This window comes from Panulirus ornatus, chromosome 19 (genome assembly GCF_036320965.1).
Source record: "Panulirus ornatus isolate Po-2019 chromosome 19, ASM3632096v1, whole genome shotgun sequence".
Classification (NCBI taxonomy): domain Eukaryota; kingdom Metazoa; phylum Arthropoda; class Malacostraca; order Decapoda; family Palinuridae; genus Panulirus; species Panulirus ornatus.
In genome coordinates, this window is record NC_092242.1 from 51,098,618 (window position 1) to 51,120,183 (window position 21,566).

Sequence of the window (21,566 nt, forward strand, 5' to 3'; positions counted from 1 at the left end):
ATTGTACACGACCTTATCTATAGCCCATGCCTCACAGCCATATAACATTGTTGGAACCACTATTCCTTCAAACCTACCCAATTTTTCTCTCCAAGAGAATGATCTTGGCTTCCACACATTCTTCAATGCTTCCAGAACCTTCGCTGCCCTCCCCTACCCTGTGACTCACTTCTGCTTCCATGGTTCCATCTGCTGCGAAGTCCACTCCCAGATACCTAAAACACTTCACTTCCTTCAGTTTTTCTTCATTCAAACATAACCCCCAATTAACATGTCCCTCAACCCTAATGAACCTAATAACTTTGCTTTTATTCACATTTACTCTCAAATTCGTATTTCACACTTTACCAAACTGTCACCTACTTCTGCAGTTTCTCGCCTGAATCAGCTACCAGCACTGTATCGTCAGTGAACAACAACTGACTCACTTCCGAAGCCCTCTCATCCACAACAGACTGCATACTTGTCCCTCTCTCAAAAACTATTGCATTCACCTTCCTATATATATATATATAGTGAGTATTTTGAAGGTTTGTTGAATGTGTTTGATGATAGAGTGGCAGATATAGGGTGTTTGGGTTGAGGTGGTGTGCAAAGTGAGAGGGTTAGGGAAAATGATTTGGTAAACAGAGAAGAGGTAGTAAAAGCTTTGCGGAAGATGAAAGCCGGCAAGGCAGCAGGTTTGGATGGTATTGCAGTGGAATTTATTAAAAAAGGGGGTGACTGTATTGTTGACTGGTTGGTAAGGTTATTTAATGTATGTATGACTCATGGTGAGGTGCCTGAGGATTGGCGGAATGCGTGCATAGTGCCATTGTACAAAGGCAAAGGGGATAAGAGTGAGTGCTCAAATTACAGAGGTATAAGTTTGTTGAGTATTCCTGGTAAATTATATGGGAGGGTATTGATTGAGAGGGTGAAGGCATGTACAGAGCATCAGATTGGGGAAGAGCAGTGTGGTTTCAGAAGTGGTAGAGGATGTGTGGATCAGGTGTTTGCTTTGAAGAATGTATGTGAGAAATACTTAGAAAAGCAAATGGATTTGTATGTAGCATTTATGGATCTGGAGAAGGCATATGATAGAGTTGATAGAGATGCTCTGTGGAAGGTATTAAGAATATATGGTGTGGGAGGAAAGTTGTTAGAAGCAGTGAAAAGTTTTTATCGAGGATGTAAGGCATGTGTACGTGTAGGAAGAGAGGAAAGTGATTGGTTCTCAGTGAATGTAGGTTTGCGGCAGGGGTGTGTGATGTCTCCATGGTTGTTTGATTTGTTTATGGATGGGGTTGTTAGGGAGGTAAATGCAAGAGTTTTGGAAAGAGGGGCAAGTATGAAGTCTGTTGGGGATGAGAGAGCTTGGGAAGTGAGTCAGTTGTTGTTTGCTGATGATACAGCGCTGGTGGCTGATTCATGTGAGAAACTGCAGAAGCTGGTGACTGAGTTTGGAAAAGTGTGTGGAAGAAGAAAGTTAAGAGTAAATGTGAATAAGAGCAAGGTTATTAGGTACAGTAGGGTTGAGGGTCAAGTCAATTGGGAGGTGAGTTTGAATGGAGAAAAACTGGAGGAAGTGAAGTGTTTTAGATATCTGGGAGTGGATCTGGCAGCGGATGGAACCATGGAAGCGGAAGTGGATCATAGGGTGGGGGAGGGGGCGAAAATCCTGGGGGCCTTGAAGAATGTGTGGAAGTCGAGAACATTATCTCGGAAAGCAAAAATGGGTATGTTTGAAGGAATAGTGGTTCCAACAATGTTGTATGGTTGCGAGGCGTGGGCTATGGATAGAGTTGTGCGCAGGAGGATGGATGTGCTGGAAATGAGATGTTTGAGGACAATGTGTGGTGTGAGGTGGTTTGATCGAGTGAGTAACGTAAGGGTAAGAGAGATGTGTGGAAATAAAAAGAGCGTGGTTGAGAGAGCAGAAGAGGGTGTTTTGAAGTGGTTTGGGCACATGGAGAGGATGAGTGAGGAAAGATTGACCAAGAGGATATATGTGTCGGAGGTGGAGGGAACAAGGAGAAGAGGGAGACCAAATTGGAGGTGGAAAGATGGAGTGAAAAAGATTTTGTGTGATCGGGGCCTGAACATGCAGGAGGGTGAAAGGAGGGCAAGGAATAGAGTGAATTGGAGCGATGTGGTATACCGGGGTTGACGTGCTGTCAGTGGATTGAAGCAGGGCATGTGAAGCGTCTGGGGTAAACCATGGAAAGCTGTGTAGGTATGTATATTTGCGTGTGTGGACGTATGTATATACATGTGTATGGGGGGGGGGTTGGGCCATTGCTTTCGTCTGTTTCCTTGCGCTACCTCGCAAACGCGGGAGACAGCGACAAAGTATAATAAAAAAAATAATAAAAATATATATATATATATATATATATATATATATATATATATATATATATAGGGAATTTTTATCGAGGATGTAAGGCATGTGTACGTGTAGGAAGAGAGGAAAAATGATTGGTTCTCAGTGAATGTAGGTTTGCGGCAGGGGTGTGTGATGTCTCCATGGTTGTTTGATTTGTTTAGGATGGGGTTGTTAGGGAGGTGAATGCAAGAGTTTTGGAAAGAGGGGCAAGTATGAAGTCTGTTGTGGATGAGAGAGCTTGGGAAGTGAGTCAGTTGTTGTTCGCTGATGATGCAGCGCTGGTGGCTGATTCATGTGAGAAACTGCAGAAGCTGATGACTGAGTTTGGTAAAGTGTGTGAAAGAAGAAAGTTAAGAGTAAATGTGAATAAGAGCAAGGTTATTAGGTACAGTAGGGTTGAGGGTCAAGTCAATTGGGAGGTAAGTTTGAATGGAGAAAAACTGGAGGAAGTAAAGTGTTTTAGATATCTAGGAATGGATCTGGCAGCGGATGGAACCATGGAAGCGGAAGTGGATCATAGGGTGGGGCAGGGGGCGAAAATCCTGGGAGCCTTGAAGATTGTGTGGAAGTCGTGAACATTATCTCGGAAAGCAAAAATGGGTATGTTTGAAGGAATAGTGGTTCCAACAATTTTGCATGGTTGCAAGGCGTGGGCTATGGATAGAGTTGTGCGCAGGAGGGTGGATGTGCAGGAAATGAGATGTTTGAGGACAATGTGTGGTGTGAGGTGGTTTGATCGAGTAAGTAACGTAAGGGTAAGAGAGATGTGTGGAAATAAAAAGAGCGTGGTTGAGAGAGCAGAAGAGGGTGTTTTGAAATGGTTTGGGCACATGGAGAGAATGAGTGAGGAAAGATTGACCAAGAGGATATATGTGTCGGAGGTGGAGGGAACGAGGAGAAGTGGGAGACCAAATTGGAGGTGGAAAGATGGAGTGAAAAAGATTTTGTGTGATCGGGGCCTGAACATGCAGGAGGGTGAAAGGAGGGCAAGGAATAGAGTGAATTGGATCGAATTGGTATACCGGGGTTGACGTGCTGTCAGTGGATTGAAGCAGGGCATGTGAAGCGTCTGGGGTAAACCATGGAAAGCTGTGTAGGTATGTATATTTGTGTGTGTGGACGTGTATGTATATACATGTGTATGGGGTTGGGTTGGGCCATTTCCTTTGTCTGTTTCCTTGCGCTACCTCGCAAACGCGGGAGACAGCGACAAAGCAAAAAAAAATATATATATATATATATATATATATATATATATATATATATATATATATATATATATATATATATATATATTTTTTTTTTTTTTTTTGCTTTGTCGCTGTCTCCCGCGTTTGCGAGGTAGCGCAATGAAACAGACGAAAGAAATGGCCCAACCCACCCCCATACACATGTATATACATACGTCCACACACGCAAATATACATACCTACCCAGCTTTCCATGGTTTACCCCAGATGCTTCACATGACTTGATTCAATCCACTGACAGCACGTCAACCCCGGTATACCACATCGCTCTAATTCACTCTATTCCTTGCCCTCCTTTCACCCTCCTGCATGTTCAGGCCCCGATCACACAAAATCTTTTTCACTCCATCTTTCCACCTCCAATTTGGTCTCCCTCTTCTCCTCGTTCCCTCCACCTCCGACACGTATATCCTCTTGGTCAATCTTTCCTCACTCATTCTCTCCATGTGACCAAACCATTTCAAAACACCCTCTTCTGCTCTCTCAACCACGCTCTTTTTATTTCCACACATCTCTCTTACCCTTACGTTACTTACTCGATCAAACCACCTCACACCACACATTGTCCTCAAACATCTCATTTCCAGCAAATCCATCCTCCTGCGTACAACTCTATCCATAGTCCACGCCTCGCAACCATACAACATTGTTGGAACCACTATTCCTTCAAACATACCCATTTTTGCTTTCCGAGATAATGTTCTCGACTTCCACACATTCTTCAAGGCTCCCAGAATTTTCGCCCCCTGCCCCACCCTATGATCCACTTCCGCTTCTATGGTTCCATCCGCTGCCAGATCCACTCCCAGATATCTAAAACACTTCACTTCCTCCAGTTTTTCTCCATTCAAACTCACCTCCCAATTGACTTGACCCTCAACCCTACTGTACCTAATAACCTTGCTCTTATTCACATTTACTCTTAACTTTCTTCTTTCACACACTTTACCAAACTCAGTCACCAGCTTCTGCAGTTTCTCACATGAATCAGCCACCAGCGCTGTATCATCAGCGAACAACAACTGACTCACTTCCCAAGCTCTCTCATCCCCAACAGACTTCATACTTGCCCCTCTTTCCAAAACTCTTGCATTCACCTCCCTAACAACCCCATCCATAAACAAATTAAACAACCATGGAGACATCACACACCCCTGCCGCAAACCTACATTCACTGAGAACCAATCACTTTCCTCTCTTCCTACACGTACACATGTCTTACATCCTCGATAAAAACTTTTCACTGCTTCTAACAACTTGCCTCCCACACCATATATTCTTAATACCTTCCACAGAGCATCTCTATCAACTCTATCATATGCCTTCTCCAGATCCATAAATGCTACATACAAATCCATTTGCTTTTCTAAGTATTTCTCACATACATTCTTCAAAGCAAACACCTGATCCACACATCCTCTACCACTTCTGAAACCACACTGCTCTTCCCCAATCTGATGCTCTGTACATGCCTTCACCCTCTCAATCAATACCCTCCCATATAATTTGCCAGGAATACTCAACAAACTTATACCTCTGTAATTTGAGCACTCACTCTTATCCCCTTTGCCTTTGTACAATGGCACTATATATATATGATTATTGGTGCATATGCACCTGGGCATGAGAAGAAAGATCATGAGAGGCAAGTGTTTTGGGAGCAGCTGAATGAGTGTGTTAGTGGTTTTGATGCACGAGACCGGGTTATAGTGATGGGTGATTTGAATGCAAAGGTGAGTAATGTGGCAGTTGAGGGAATAATTGGTATACATGGGGTGTTCAGTGTTGTAAATGGAAATGGTGAAGAGCTTGTAGATTTATGTGCTGAAAAAGGGCTGGTGATTGGAAATACCTGGTTTAAAAAGCGAGATATACGTAAGTATACGTATGTAAGTAGGAGAGATGGCCAGAGAGCGTTATTGGATTACGTGTTAATTGACAGGCGCGCGAAAGAGAGACTTTTGGATGTTAATGTGCTGAGAGGTGCAACTGGAGGGATGTCTGATCATTATCTTGTGGAGGCTAGGGTGAAGATTTGTATGGGTTTTCAGAAAAGAAGAGTGAATGTTGGGGTGAAGAGGGTGGTGAGAGTAAGTGAGCTTGGGAAGGAGACTTGTGTGAGGAAGTACCAGGAGAGACTGAGTACAGAATGGAAAAAGGTGAGAACACTGGAAGGAAGGGGAGTGGGGGAGGAATGGGATGTATTTAGGGAATCAGTGATGGATTGCGCAAAAGATGCTTGTGGCATGAGAAGAGTGGGAGGTGGGTTGATTAGAAAGGGTAGTGAGTGGTGGGATGAAGAAGTAAGATTATTAGTGAAAGAGAAGAGAGAGGCATCTGGACGATTTTTGCAGGGAAAAAATGCAATTGAGTGGGAGATGTATAAAAGAAAGAGACAGGAGGTCAAGAGAAAGGTGCAAGAGGTGAAAAAGAGGGCAAATGAGAGTTGGGGTGAGAGAGTATCATTAAATTTTAGGGAGAATAAAAAGATGTTCTGGAAGGAGGTAAATAAAGTGCGTAAGACAAGGGAGCAAATGGGAACTTCAGTCAAGGGCGCAAATGGGGAGGTGATAACAAGTAGTGGTGATGTGAGAAGGAGATGGAGTGAGTATTTTGAAGGTTTGTTGAATGTGTTTGATGATAGAGTGGCAGATATAGGGTGTTTTGGTTGAGGTGGTGTGCAAAGTGAGAGGGCTAGGGAAAATGATTTGGTAAACAGAGAAGAGGTAGTAAAAGCTTTGCGGAAGATGAAAGCCGGCATGGCAGCAGGTTTGGATGGTATTGCAGTGGAATTTATTAAAAAAGGGAGTGACTGTATTATTGACTGGTTGGTAAGGTTATTTAATGTATGTATGACTCATGGTGAGGTGCCTGAGGATTGGCGGAATGCGTGCATAGTGCTCAAATTACAGAGGTATAAGTTTGTTGAGTATTCCTGGTAAATTATATGGGAGGGTATTGATTGAGAGGGTGAAGGCATGTACAGAGCACCAGATTGGGGAAGAGCAGTGTGGTTTCAGAAGTGGTAGAGGATGTGTGGATCAGGTGTTTGCTTTGAAGAATGTATGTGAGAAATACTTAGAAAAGCAAATGGATTTGTATGTAGCATTTATGGATCTGGAGAAGGCATATGATAGAGTTGATAGAGATGCTCTGTGGAAGGTATTAAGAATATATGGTGTGGGAGGCAAGTTGTTAGAAGCAGTGAAAAGTTTTTATTGAGGATGTAAGGCATGTGTACGTGTAGGAAGAGAGGAAAGTGATTGGTTCTCAGTGAATGTAGGTTTGCGGCAGGGGTGTGTGATGTCTCCATGGTTGTTTAATTTGTTTATGGATGGGGTTGTTAGGGAGGTGAATGCAAGAGTTTTGGAAAGAGGGGCAAGTATGAAGTCTGTTGTGGATGAGAGAGCTCGGGAAGTGAGTCAGTTGTTGTTCGCTGATGATACAGCACTGGTGGCTGATTCATGTGAGAAACTGCAGAAGCTGGTGACTGAGTTTGGTAAAGTGTGTGAAAGAAGAAAGTTAAGAGTAAATGTGAATAAGAGCAAGGTTATTAGGTACAGTAGGGTTGAGGGTCAAGTCAACTGGGAGGTAAGTTTGAAAGGAGAAAAACTGGAGGAAGTAAAGTGTTTTAGATATCTGGGAGTGGATCTGGCAGCGGATGGAACCATGGAAGCGGAAGTGGATCATAGGGTGGGGGAGGGGGCGAAAATCCTGGGAGCCTTGAAGAATGTGTGGAAGTCGAGAACATTATCTCGGAAAGCAAAAATGGGTATGTTTGAAGGAATAGTGGTTCCAACAATGTTGTATGGTTGCGAGGCGTGGGCTATGGATAGAGTTGTGTGCAGGAGGATGGATGTGCTAGAAATGAGATGTTTGAGGACAATGTGTGGTGTGAGGTGGTTTGATTGAGTAAGTAACGTAAGGGTAAGAGAGATGTGTGGAAATAAAAAGAGCGTGGTTGAGAGAGCAGAAGAGGGCATTTTGAAATGGTTTGGGCACATGGAGAGGATGAGTGAGGAAAGATTGACCAAGAGGATATATGTGTCAGAGGTGGAGGGAACGAGGAGAAGCGGGAGACCAAATTGGAGGTGGAAAGATGGAGTGAAAAAGATTTTGTGTGATCGGGGCCTGAACATGCAGGAGGGTGAAAGGCGGGCAAGGAATAGAGTGCATTGGATCGATGTGGTATACCGGGGTTGACGTGCTGTCAGTGGATTGAATCAGGGCATGTGAAGCGACTGGGGTAAACCATGGAAAGTTGTGTAGGTATGTATATTTGCGTGTGTGGACGTATGTATATACATGTGTATGGGGTTAGGTTGGGCCATTTCTTTCGTCTGTTTCCTTGCGCTACCTCGCAAATGCGGGAGACAGCGACAAAGCAAAAAAAAAAAAGAAAAAAAAAATAATAGTGATAATAATAATAATAATATATATATATATATCCGCTTCTATGGTTCCATCCACTGCTGAATCCACTCCCAGATATCTAAAACACTTCACTTCCTCCAGTTTTTCTCCAGTCAAACTTAACTCCCAATAAACTTGTCCCTCAACCCTAATGAACCTAATAATCTTGCTCTTATTCACATTTACTCTCAGCTTTCCTCTTTCACACTCTTTACCAAACTCAGTCACCTACTTCTGCAGTTTCTCACGTGAATCAGCCACCAGCGCTGTATCATCAGCAAACAACAACTGACTTACTTCCCAAGCCTTATCATCCACAACAGACTGCGCACTTGCCCCTCTCTCCAAAACTCTTGCATTCACCTTCCTAACAACTCCATCCATAAACATATTAAACAACCATGGAAGCGGAAGGAAGTCACAGAGTGGGGGAAAGGGTGAAGGTTCTGGGAGCATTGAAGAATGTGTGGAAGGTGAGAATGTTATCTCAGAGAGCAAAAATGGGTATGTTTGTAGGAATAGTGGTTCCAACAATGTTATACGGGTGCGAGGCATGGGCTATAGATAGGGTTGTGCGGAGGAGGGTGGATGTGTTGGAAATGAAATGTTTGAGGACATGTGGTGTGAGGTGGTTTGATCGAGTAAGTAATGAAAGGGTGAGAGAGATGTGTGGTAATAAAAAGAGTGTGGATGAGAGAACAGAAGAGGGTGCACTGAAATGGTTTGGTCACATGGAGAGAATGAGTGAGAAAAGATTGACAAAGAGGATATATGTGTCAGAGGTGGAAGGAACAAGCAGAAGCTGGAGACCAAATTGGAGGTGGAAGGACGGAGTGAAAAAGATTTTAAGCAATCAGGGCCTGAACATACAGGAGGGTGAAAGTCATGGAAGGAATAGAGTGAATTGGAACGATTTGGTGTTCCAGGATCGATGTGCTGTCAGTGGATTGAACCAGGGCATGTGAAGCGTCTGGAGTAAACCATGGAAAGTTCTGTGGGGCCTGGATGTGGAAAGGGAGCTGTGGTTTCGGTGCATTATACATGGCAGCTATAGACTGAGTGTGAATGAATGTGGCCTTTTTTGTCTTTTCCTTGCACTACCTCATGTGTGTGTGGGTGGGAGGGGGTTTTCATTTCATGTGTGGCAGATTGCCGACGGGAATGAAAGAAGGCAGCAAGTAATGAATTATGTACATGTGTGTATATGTATATGTCTGTGTATGTATATATATGTATATGTTGAAATGTATAGGTATGTATATGTGCGTGTGTGGATGTGTATGTATATACATGTGTATGTGGGTGGGTTGGGCCATTCTTTCATTTGTTTCCTTGCGCTGCTTCGCTAATGAGGGAGACAGCGTCAAAGTATAAAAAATAAATAAATATATAATGATATGTATTCATGAGTGCTGTTTCCTGGGTTAGTGAGTTAGCATTAGGAAGAACAGATGAAGAGAGGCTGTCATGCACTGTGCACCGAAACCACAGTCCCCTATCCACAAACAGGTCCCACAGACCTTTCCATGGTTTGCCCCAATCTTTTCACTTGACCAAGTTCTGTCCGTGGACAGCATGTTGACCCCTGTATACTACATTGTTCCAGTTCACTCTATCTCGTGTACACCTTTCCCCCTCCTCCATATTCAGGTCCCAGTCATTCAAAACTAAGTGTCTTACACATCAGTCTGAAGCGTTTATTGCTGAAAATAGCAAATGAAGGCCTAAAGGGCTTTATGATATGTTAAATGTAAGAGATTCATAACCTAATCATATGGCAAAGATTTTGAATGATTATTTTGATCCTATATTTACAATTGAAGATACTAATCATGTCTGAATTCCAGTTCCATTGCTAAGAAGGGAAAACATATTGCAATGTATTGACATAAATGATGTAGATATGTTATCAGTGCTAAGTGGAACAAAAGTAAATAAAATGGCTGACCAGGCTCAGCTTTATCTGAGGAAAGATTGAAGAGGCAAAAACCTATGACTTCTCATTCCATGATGTTACTTGATAAGGGAATTGTTCCATAGGAATGGAAGTTTGCCAGTGTAACACCAATATTCGAAAAAGGTGATATAAATAGCTGCCGAGAAATTATTATTCACTTAGCTTAACATCTATAGTTGGTAAACTTATGAAAGCTATCATTTGGGGTAAAATTGTAAAGCATTTAGAGAACCACCACTTGATATCTAATTCTCAGCATGGTTTTTGATGAAATGTTCTTGCATGGGAAATCTGATTACAGTAAATCAGTTGATGTGATCTCGTTAGATTTTCTAAAAGTATTTGATAAATTCTACATCAAAGGCCAATAACAAAAGTTAAGTCACGTAGTATGGATGGGGTTGTACAATAGGGTTGGGATATAGCATGATAGGTACCAAAAGGTTTGCGCAGTATCAAATCATGCTATATTGTTACATTAATTTCCATGTAAACAAGAGGTTACAGAGTAAAAAAATCACGAATATGCTCAGAACATTATTTTGATGATGGAAATAATGTACCAAATAATACTCAAAATGTTATACAAGCAGGGAAAATAACATACACTATGTACAGAAAATGATAGACAGTTCATATCCACATTTTGTAGAGATCTGGGATAGGATAGATAAGATTTTTCCTATATTCTTTCTGAGTATATTGATAACTATTGATTCATGCATTAGGTATGAATGTACTGAAGAGAACTGTGTAAATAATATTTATAATGAATTAGATCTACCATATCATTCACTATAGATGTATGTTTTGAGCCATTACGCTACACAAGGGTGAATAACAAAAGAACATTACATGAAGATAAATTTACTTTCACTGATAGGTTATCTTCTTCCTTCATTAACTCTTCTTGAATCTCTATGGCCTTATTTTTCATCATTTGCCCAGTCTTAGAAAATTGTCACTCCTGCATTTCATGCACTCATATTTTCAGGTCATCTTCCATCTTCACATGTGTCAGTGTCCTGAGATGCATTGCCATCTTTAAGATAAATGGCTGAGAAAAGGTTGTTCTGTTTCTGGTGCAGATGCTGCTTTCATTAATGCCAAAACAATGAGGTACTGCTGAAGAGCTAGACCCATGCTCAAGGTCAGTCAACGTCTTGAAATTTTCCTTCTAGATAAGGGTTTTCATTACCATTTGGCAAGTTCACATGTAGTAGGAACACTTACTGGTTGCATAGGGAAAGTAGTGGCTAGTTCAAGTTGGCAGACACTTCGAAATATGCAAGTGGCATGCAATGTGTCTTCACTCTTTAAATGCTTGCAGAGAACTGCCGCAGTGGACAGAGTGGCATGCACACCACCTGCACCTCGCTGAGTGTGGCCAGCTGGGCTTGCATTGTATTGTGGTGACTTGTGTTATAATAAAAACTGAGAATAATTTAGGAGCTCATGCTACAAGCTACAAGAAGATAATTATATCAAACTGTGCTGTACCGTGGAACCACTGTACTTCACTGGTTAGGAAGTTGGCTGACTTGCCCAAAAAAAAGAGTAGTAATTAATGATCAACCCACAGAATGGTTAGATGTGAAAAGTGGTGTGCTACAGGTGTGCACACCCTCTTCAGTTCCCACAATTCTCTCTTACCTTAACTTTACTTAGTCAAACAATCCTGCTGACATTACATTTTATCCTCATACATTTCATATCCAATGAATCCACCCCATTCCCTGTCTTGCATTCATGCAACATTGTTGGGGCTGCTATACTTTCAGACTACTCATTTTCACCCTCCCAGATTGTGACCCCTCTATCCACAAATTTTTTTCATGCTCCTAGAACCTTTGCTCCCTCACTATTAATATATTGTCAGAATTTAATGTGCATGTGATGTCTTAGGTTTTATCTTTGTTTTGATAGTATTTGATATTAAGGATCTTATCCCAGAAAATGCTGACATCATAAATTTAAGGTCTAAGCTCTTCATATCATAAGCATTTGATAATGACAAGATCATCCTGGTACATCATAAGCATTTCCTGTAAACTTAATATCTTACTTGTTGGGATACCTCAATATAGGGGGTGTCTTCTGTGCTACCATGGACATTTAATTCTAATGTTTACTCTTTTTTTATATTGGCAGCTGTCTGTGTTCAGCCCAAGAATGTGATTTGTCCCTTCAAACTTTATGGCCAGAGCAGCAGCAACAGTAGAGGCAACTGAAGAACATTAACAACAGTAAGGGCATATACCAACACTAACAACGGAGGCAATATGATAAGCGTTGATTACAGCAGTGAAGGGACATTGGCTTAAAGATGAAATGTTTATGATAAGTAGCAAGTCAAAAGCCTTAGGAAAAGATTTCACTGTTAATAAAAAGGACCATTTTTGATGGCTTAAAGATGAAAGGTTTATGATAAGTAGCAAGTCAAAAGCCTTAGGAAAAGATTTCACTTAATGAAAAGGACCAATTTTGATGTTAAGTGCAATCGCATATTTTGTAATATCAACATTGTTATCATTGGTTGCATATCTATGCCTATGATTGATGACATTAAAGTGTTTAATCCTTTGGTATTGAGATGTCTTTTGCAGATTGTACATTTTTCAAAAATCTTCTCACTCCTTGAAGTTAGTCAGTATTAACATATGCATTGTTAACAAAATCTGCCTGTGCCAAGTTAGCTATCTTTAAAAAGTCATGGCATTAACTCATAAAAGGCTAACCATGTATATAGATGCCAAGATGTAAATACTTCTGTACTTATACCCCTCCCTAAAAGATGATTCTAGGATTGGGTATTTGTGACAGTCGTTCAGTTATTGATATTAGAATGAACCAAACAAATTTGAGCGAGTTGTTGTCAACCATGGTCAAGAGCAGACATAAGTAGCAGACTTGCAGTGTAAGAAAGCAAGGGACCAGTAGAGAAGTCCATGCAAAAACTCTACTGAATTCTATTTGCAATAATGGGAACACAAAATAAGAGGAATACAGATTGTAATCCAGGGTAACTGGCACATCTGGCAGGGTATGCAAGGTTGGAGAGTGTAGTGTTTCATTGTATTGGGGAGAGATGGTTGACCTTGTATGACATTACTGGGAAAGGCAAATGTGACACTAGAAACTGCTACACTCTCCAGCACATGTAGTTTGTGGTCTATCAGTTGACCCAGGGTTACTTGGGATAGTTTAAGTCAAGACAGGTGCTCCACATGCTGATCTTGTCATGCATCTTCCCCACAGCACACCAGCAAATCTTATTAACTCTACCTGTGTCTATACTCACTGAACATCTGAGATTGTCAGAGGCTGCAACTGTGCTGTGGGGTATTGTTATTCTATGTACTGTGTTATGGAGGGCAAACGAATAGCATGTTCACTATGCAACAAAACCTTTTTAAAGAACTCTATGATGAAAAGGCATATGCTCACCCACGTGGAGGAGAAACCTTTCAAGTGTTCACAGTACCAGAAAAGCTTTATTCAACATTGTAACCTTGAGAGATGTGTAAAAGTTCACAGAGATGATAAACAATTTGAATGTTTAATGTGCCAAAAGACCTTTTCCTGGAGGAGTCAATTACTAACGCACATTTCTATTCATACAGGAGAGGAGTCAAATGAATGTTCGCAGTGCCAAAAGACTTTCAGGTGTAGGAGTAATTTATTGAAGCACATGACAGTGCATACAGGAGAGAAGCCATATGAATGTTCACAGTGCCAGAAGACATTCTCGCAGAGGAGTACTCTAGTACGGCACATGACTGTTCATACAGGAGAGAGACCATATGAATGTTCACAGTGCCAAAAGACCTTCTCACAGAGGAGTACTTTATTGAAGCACATGACTGTTCATACTGAAAGGAAACCATTTGAGTGTACACAATGCCAGAAGACCTTCTCCCAGAGGAGTACATTGATGCACCATATGACTATTCATACAGAAGAGAAGCCATATGAATGCTCACAATGCCAAAAGACTTTCTCGTGGAGGAGTAGTTTGGTGGAGCACATGACTATTCATACAGGAGAGAAGAGAGAAAAGCCATATGAATGTTCACGATGCCAAAAGACATTCTGCCGGAGGAGTGCTTTAGCACAGCACATGACTGTTCATACTGGAGAAAAGCCCCATGAATGTTCACAGTGCCAGAAGACCTTCTCCCAGAGGAGTAATTTAGTGAAACACATGACTGTTCATACAGGAGAGAAACCATATGAATGTTCACAGTGTCAGAAGACCTTCTCCCAGAGAAGTACTCTAGTGCAGCACATGAGTGTTCATTCAGAAGAGAGGCCATTTGAATGTTCACAGTGCCAAAAGACTTTCTCCCAGAGGAGTACTCTAGTGCAGCACATGACTGTTCATACAAAAGAGAAACCATATGGATGTTCACAGTGCCAAAAGGCATTCTCATGGAAAAAGAGTTTGGTACATCACATGAGTGTTCATGCAAGAAAGAAACCATATGAATGTTCACAGTGTCAAATAAGCTTCTCCCAAAGGAGTTATTTAGTGCAGCACATGGAACTTCACAAACAAGAAAAGTCTTTAACAAGTGCTCACTCTGTTGAAGACTTCCACAACAAGACTGGTCAGAGAAGCCAAAAAACTTGTGAGGCCCATTTAACATCTCACTCGATGGTAGAGAAGTCCGATGGTTTTGAGGGAGAGAATCATGGAGTTAGAACTGATGCAGAACACACCAAAATTGTCTCCGAGTCATCTGTAAAAGCTGAGATGGATGACATGGTCATTATTAAGGAAGAGGTTTGAGCATCATTAAGTTAATAGTTGTGCTGAACATAAAAATCTTCCTTTCACTAGTTAGTATAGATATAGTGACTGCAACAGAACAGCATTCTTTGATTCCTTAAAGAGACTAACAGCAACTTATATAACACCATAAACCTGGCTGTGTATCCCCTGAAAAAAAGAAGTTATTTGTGATGTGTTTAGGGAGAACACTTTGTCACTTCCATTATTTCCTTGTGGTGGTTACGTTGGTAATAAGTTTTTTTGTGTAATATCAGTATCCATGTATATTTCATATACAGACTCATCTTGCAGGAAGGGAATTCCTATATCTGGAATGATTTTGATAATTCATTTCTTATTTATTCACTTACCACAATTTTTACTCATAAGATAGATGTGAGTATAAAGTCAGTGTTGAAAGAGCCAGCTTCATTAGGTGTAGGTTATTCGTAAAATTTTTAGTAATGCAGGCTAGTCCATTAAGATAAAAGAAAATAAGCTCTGTTACACACTATGTACATCACATTTAACAAGAAGTGCTTTAAAATGGTGCTTATCTTTCAGGTTTATGTTATGGCATGCCATTGGTGTGAGTTTCTGTACTTTGTTTTGATTTTCTCGTTCAACCTGTTTCAGTTGGTCAAATAGATCTATTTCTCTAAAAAGATATATATCAGATTGATGAATAAAAGCAATTTCCTCTCTGTAACTGGGTTGCATGTCATTAAAACCACTTTATGACGTTATGACTATATAACATAATAACAGGAGACTGGAATAGGCCTTTTGGCCCTTTTAAGTCAGTTCTTGCTAACACCTAGTTGGTATTCCTAATGTGTATATCCAGCCTATGTTTGATATTTTGTAGGGTCTTTGTACCAATGATACTACATTGCAACTTAATCTGCTTGTCTGCAAATCTATATCAAAACCAGTACTTCATAATTTCTTTCTGTTATCTAATTTTTTCTTTTTTAAAACCATCGTTGCATTCTCCCTCTTGATTACTTAGTTTGAATATCCTAAATATGTCATCTTTTTCAGTCCCTTCATCCATTTCAACAAACTTTGTTCATCATGACTATTTGCCTTTTAAGAGAATATATATTTGATTGAACCAGGGCATGTGAAGCATCTGGGGTAAATCAAGGAAAGTTTTGTGGGGCCTGGATGTGGAAAGGGAGCTGTGGTTTTGATGCATTACGCATGACAGCTAGAGACTGAGTGTGAATGAATGTGGTCTTTGTTGTCTTTTCCCAGCACTACTTTGTGTGCATGTGTGGGGAGGGGGGTACCATTTCATGTTTGGCAGGGTGGTGTTGGGAATGGATGAAGGCAGCATGTATGAATATGTATTATCATTTTTTTTATCATTATACTCTGTCGCTGTCTCCCACGTTAGCAAGGTAGCACAATGAAACAGATGAAAGAATGGCCCCACCCACCCACATACACATTTATATACATACACGTCCACACACGCACATATACATACCTATACATCTCAACGTATACATATGTGTACACACGCAGACATATACATATATACACATGAACATAATTCATACTGTCTGCCCTTATTCATTCCCGTCGCCACCCTGTCACACATGAAATGACAACCCCCTCCCCCCACATGTGCGTAAGGTAGCACTAGAAAAAGACCATAAAGGCCACATTCGTTCACAATCAGTCTCTAGCTGTCATGTATAATGCACCGAAACCACAGCTCCCTTTCCACATCCACGCCCCACAGAACTTTCCATGGTTTACCCCAGACGCTTCACATGCCCTGGTTCAATCCATTGACAGCACGTCGACCCCGGTATACCACATCATTCCAATTCACTCTATTCCTTGCACGCCTTTCACCCTCCTGCATGTTCAGGCCCCGATCACTCAAAATTTTTTTCACTCCATCTTTCCACCTCCAGTTTGGTCTCCTACTTCTCATTCCCTCCAGCTCTGACACATATATCCTCTTTGTCAATCTTTCCTAGCTCATTCTCTCCAGATCATTTCAAAACACCCTCTTCTGCTTTCTCAACCACACTCTTTTTATTACCACACATCTCACCCTTTCATTACTTACTCTATCAAACCACCTCACACCACATATTGTCCTCAAACATCTCATTTCCAGCACATCCACCCTTCTCTGCACAACTCTATCTATAGCCCACGCCTCGCAACAATATAACATTGTCAGAACCACTATTCCTTCAAACTTACCCCTTTTTTGCTTTCCAAGATAACGTTCTCACCTTCCACACATTTTTCAACATTCCCAGAACTTTCGCCCCCTCCCCTAATGACCCTAATGACTCACTTCTGCTTCCACGGTTCCATCCGCTGCCAAATCTACTCCCAGATATCTAAAACACTTCACTTCCTCCAGTTTTTCTCTGTTCAAACATACCTCCCAACTGACTTGACCCTCAACCCTACTGTACCTAATAACCTTGCTCTTATTCACATTTACTCTCAGCTTTCTTCTTTCACACACTTTACCGAGCTCAGTCACCAGTTTCTGCAGTTTCTCACCCGAATCAGCCACCAGCGCTGCATCATCAGCAAACAACAGCTGACTCACTTCCCCAGCTCTCTCATACATAACAGACTGCATACTTGCCCCTCTCTCCACAGCTCTAGCATTCACCTCCCTAACAACCCCATCCATAAACAGATTAAACAACCATGGAGACATCACGCACCCCTGCCGCAAACCGACATTCACTGAGAATCAGTCACTTTCCTCTCTTCCTACTCGTACACATGCCTTACATCCTCGATAAAAACTTTTCACTGCTTCTAACAACTTGCCTCCCACACCATATATTTTTAATACCTTCCACAGAGCATCTCTGTCAACTCTATGATATGCCTTCTCCAGATCCATAAATGCTACATACAAATCCCTTTGCTTTTCTAAGTATTTCTCACATACATTCTTCAAAGCAAACACGTGATCCACACATCCTCTACCACTTCTGAAACCACACTGCTCTTCCCCAATCTGATGCTCTGTACATGCCTTCACCCTCTCAATCAATACCCTCCCATATAATTCCCCAGGAATACTCAACAAACTTATACCTCTGTAATTTGAGCACTCACCTTTATCCCCTTTGTCTTTGTACAATGGCACTATGCAAGCATTCCGCCAATCCTCAGGCACCTCACCATGAGTCATACATACATTAAATAACCTTACCAACCAGTCAACAACACAGTCACCCCCTTTTTTTAATAAATTCCATTGCAATACCATCCAAACCTGCTGCTTTGCTGGCTTTCATCTTCTGCAGAGCTTTTACTACCTCTTCTCTGTTTACCAAATCATTCTCCCTAACCCTCTCACTTTGCACACCACCTCGACCAAAACACCCCTATATCTGCCGCTCTATCATCAAGCAAATTCAACAAACCTTCAGTATACTCACTCCATCTCCTTCTCACATCACCACTACTTGTTATCACTTCCCCATTAGCCCCTTTCACTGATGTTCCCATTTGTTCCTCGTCTTATGCACTTTATTTACCTCCTTCCAAAACATCTTTTTATTCTCCTTGAACTTTAATGATACTCTCTCACCCCAACTCTCATTTGCCCTCTTTTTCACCTCGTGCACCTTTCTCTTGACCTCCTGCCTCTTTCTTTTATACATCTCCCAGTCATTTGCATTATTTCCCTGCAAAAATTGTCCAAATGCCTCTCTCTTCTCTTTCACTAATAATCTTACTTCTTCATCCCACCACTCACTACCCTTTCTAATCTGCCCACCTCCCACGCTTCTCATGCCACAAGCATCTTTTGCGCAAGCCATCACTGCTTCCCTAAATACATCCCATTCCTCCCCCACTCCCCTTACGTCCTTTGTTCTCACCTTTTTCCATTCTGTACTCAGTCTCTCCTGGTACTTCCTCACACAAGTCTCCTTCCCAAGCTCACTTACTCTCACCACTCTCTTTACCCCAACATTCTCTCTTCTTTTCTGAAAACCTCTACAAATCTTCTCCTTCGCCTTCACAAGATAATGATCAGACATCCCTCCAGTTGCACCTCTCAGCACATTAACATCCAAAAGTCTCTCTTCCACGCGCCTATCAATTAACACATAATCCAATAAAGCTCTCTGGCTGTCTCTCCTACTTACATATGTATACTTATGTATATCTCTCTTTATAAACCAGGTATCCCCAATTACCAGTCCTTTTTCAGCGCACAAATCTACAAGCTCTTCACTATTTCCATTTACAACTCTGAACACCCCATGTACACCAATTATTCCTTCAACTGCCACAATACTCACCTTTGCATTCAAATCACCCATCACTATAACCCGGTATCGTGCATCAAAACTGCTAACACGCTCACTCAGCTGCTCGTAAAACACTTGCCTCATATGATCTTTCTTCTCATTCTCAGGTGCATATATACCAATAATCACCCATCTCTCTCCATCCACTTTCAGTTTTACCCATATCACTCTAGAGTTTAATTTCTTACATTCTATCACATACTCCCACCACTCCTGTTTCAGGAGTAGTGCTACTCCTTCCCTTGCTCTTGTCCTCTCACTAACCCCTGACTTTACTCCTAAGACATTCCCAAACCACTTTTCTCCTTTACCCTTGAGCTTTGTTTCACTCAGAGCCAGAACATCCAGGTTCCTTTCCTCAAATATACTACCTATCTCTCCTTTTTTCTCATCTTGGTTACATCGACACACATTTAGACACCCCAATCTGTGCCTTCGAGGAGGATGTGTGTCTATGTATGTATATGTATGTTTATGTTGAAATGTATAGGTATGTATATGTGCATATATATGCATGTGTAGGCATTTATGTATATACATGTGTACGTGGGGGGTTGAGCCATTCTTTCGTCTGTTTCCTTGCACTCCCTCACTAACGCGGGAGACAGCGACAAAGTATGATAATAGATAAAGAGATATTTCATTTTCTCAATATCTCATCATAGAAAATTGCTTATTGTTCATACAAATTTCTTCAGTCTTCTCTGCATACTTTTAGGGAATCTGTATACATTCTATAGTTCTTTGACCAAAACTGTTTGATATAATTTAGTTGAGGTCACCATAAAGGTAGATAAAGTTGAAGGATGATTTCCAGACGTTTTTCTAACACTTATTAACATCAAAATAAGTCCTTTTTTATGTTCAGTGTGGTACTACTCTATTTTCTAGGTTGTAGTTTTAATATTCATTAATGTTTTATTGATGGACACTCCATTTAGTTGATATTTGATATCCTTTAAGCCTTCTTCTGTTCTCAGTTCTTTACATTTTTTCTTATCCTTATTGTATAACCCAATGACCCCCTTCCCAAAGGTTTTTGCAGCTCCAAGGTTGCACAGCAAACAGTAGCAGGGAGAGGATGGACTCCTTTGATGTTAGAAGTTCCATGACAAGATTGTACTCTAAAGATACACCCTCGCCAGCACTTACCTTTTTCTGTTCCTTCTAATAGGTTGATTGGTCTTTCATTTGTTTAACTTCACATGAAAATATTATTCATTCTAAAGATGATTTACTTAAACTGCTGTTTATTCTTTATCCAAATTTTTCATATTTCCATGCATGAGGGGTTGAGAATTCCTGTTACTCCCAAGATGAAAGATTTACATACAGGTCACAGTCAGCAAAGCATAAATGTTTATAATGATTATTAGTTTATGATGCTGTTTTTTATTGTTTCTGTAACATTACCATCAAGAGGTTTTTTCATAGTTGTTCACCTGAATAAGAAAGGTATTGCCAGGAACAAAGAATAGTTTTTGATTTGCTCTCGTCCCTTCTTTAACTGTTGAGTGTAATCCATTATGAAGTGAGTTTGTTAACTGCTGCTATAAATATCGATAGACTTGGGGGGAATAATGTGGTTTCAGGAGTGGTAGAGGTTTTGTGGATCAGGTTTTTGCTTTGAAGAATATGTGTGAGAAATATTTAGAGAAAGAGAAGGATTTATATGTGGCATTTATGGAGTTAAAGATGGTTTGACAGAGATGGTTTGTAGAAAGTGCTACAAATATATATATATATGTTGTCAGAGAAAAACCACCAGATGCAGTGAGCAGTTTCCCTTGAGAGAGTAAGGTGTGCAAGTAAGTAGGAAGAGAGGAGGATAGGTGGCTTGTAGAAGGTGAAGGTGGGTCTGTGGCAAGGGTATGTGTTAGGGTGGTTAGAGAGGTAAATGTGAAGTTTTTGGAGAGAAGAAGGTAGGTCTCAAGTCTGATGGGAGATGAGTCAGACTCAACTGAGAAACTGCTGAACATGGTGTCTGAGTTTGGGTAAGTGGGTAAGAGGAGGAAGTTAAGAGTTAATGTTATTAAAAATAAAGTTATAAAGTTTAGCAAGAAGGAGAGACTAGTTGGTTGGAGTTTGAATGGAGAAAACCTGCTAGAAACAGGCTGTTTTACATACTTAGGATTGGACATGCTGACAGAGGGAATCATGGGAGTTGAAGTAAGCTACACGAAGAGGGATGAGTGGTTGGGGCACATTAAAAAGTGTATGGAAAGAGAGGTCTCTGTCTGTGAGGGCAAAGATAGGAATTTTTGAGAGTGTGATATGGATGTGAAGCATAAACCTTAGCTATAAAGTATGGAAGAAGGTGGATGTGATGGAAATGAAGTGCCTAATGGTATGCTAGCTGTGGCATTGTGGTATGCTAGCTGTGGTTTCCTTGCTGTCACACAATGATATACTTGCTGTTGAGCTGTGGATTAGGATATTTCTTAGAAGTGTTTGATTTCGATTGCACATGAAGTGTGATCCTAAC

The 21,566-nt window shown here is 41.0% G+C and overlaps 1 protein-coding gene across 6 annotated transcripts in view; it reads left to right on the plus strand.

Moving 5' to 3' along the window:
- Positions 1–20,545, plus strand: part of LOC139755498 (uncharacterized) — a 71,203-nt gene extending 50,658 nt beyond the window's left edge. For 3 of the 6 annotated variants that reach the window (XM_071673843.1, XM_071673845.1, XM_071673844.1), the window contains 2 exons: positions 10,983–11,138; positions 12,140–20,545. In XM_071673843.1, coding sequence (XP_071529944.1) covers positions 13,344–14,780 — 1,437 coding nt within the window. In that variant the 5' untranslated portion in view covers positions 10,983–11,138; positions 12,140–13,343 and the 3' untranslated portion in view covers positions 14,781–20,545. The remainder of the gene's footprint in view (positions 1–10,982; positions 11,139–12,139) is intronic. The other 3 variants (XM_071673847.1, XM_071673849.1, XM_071673848.1) reach the window with 2 other exon arrangements.
- The last annotated feature ends 1,021 nt before the right edge of the window (positions 20,546–21,566 follow it).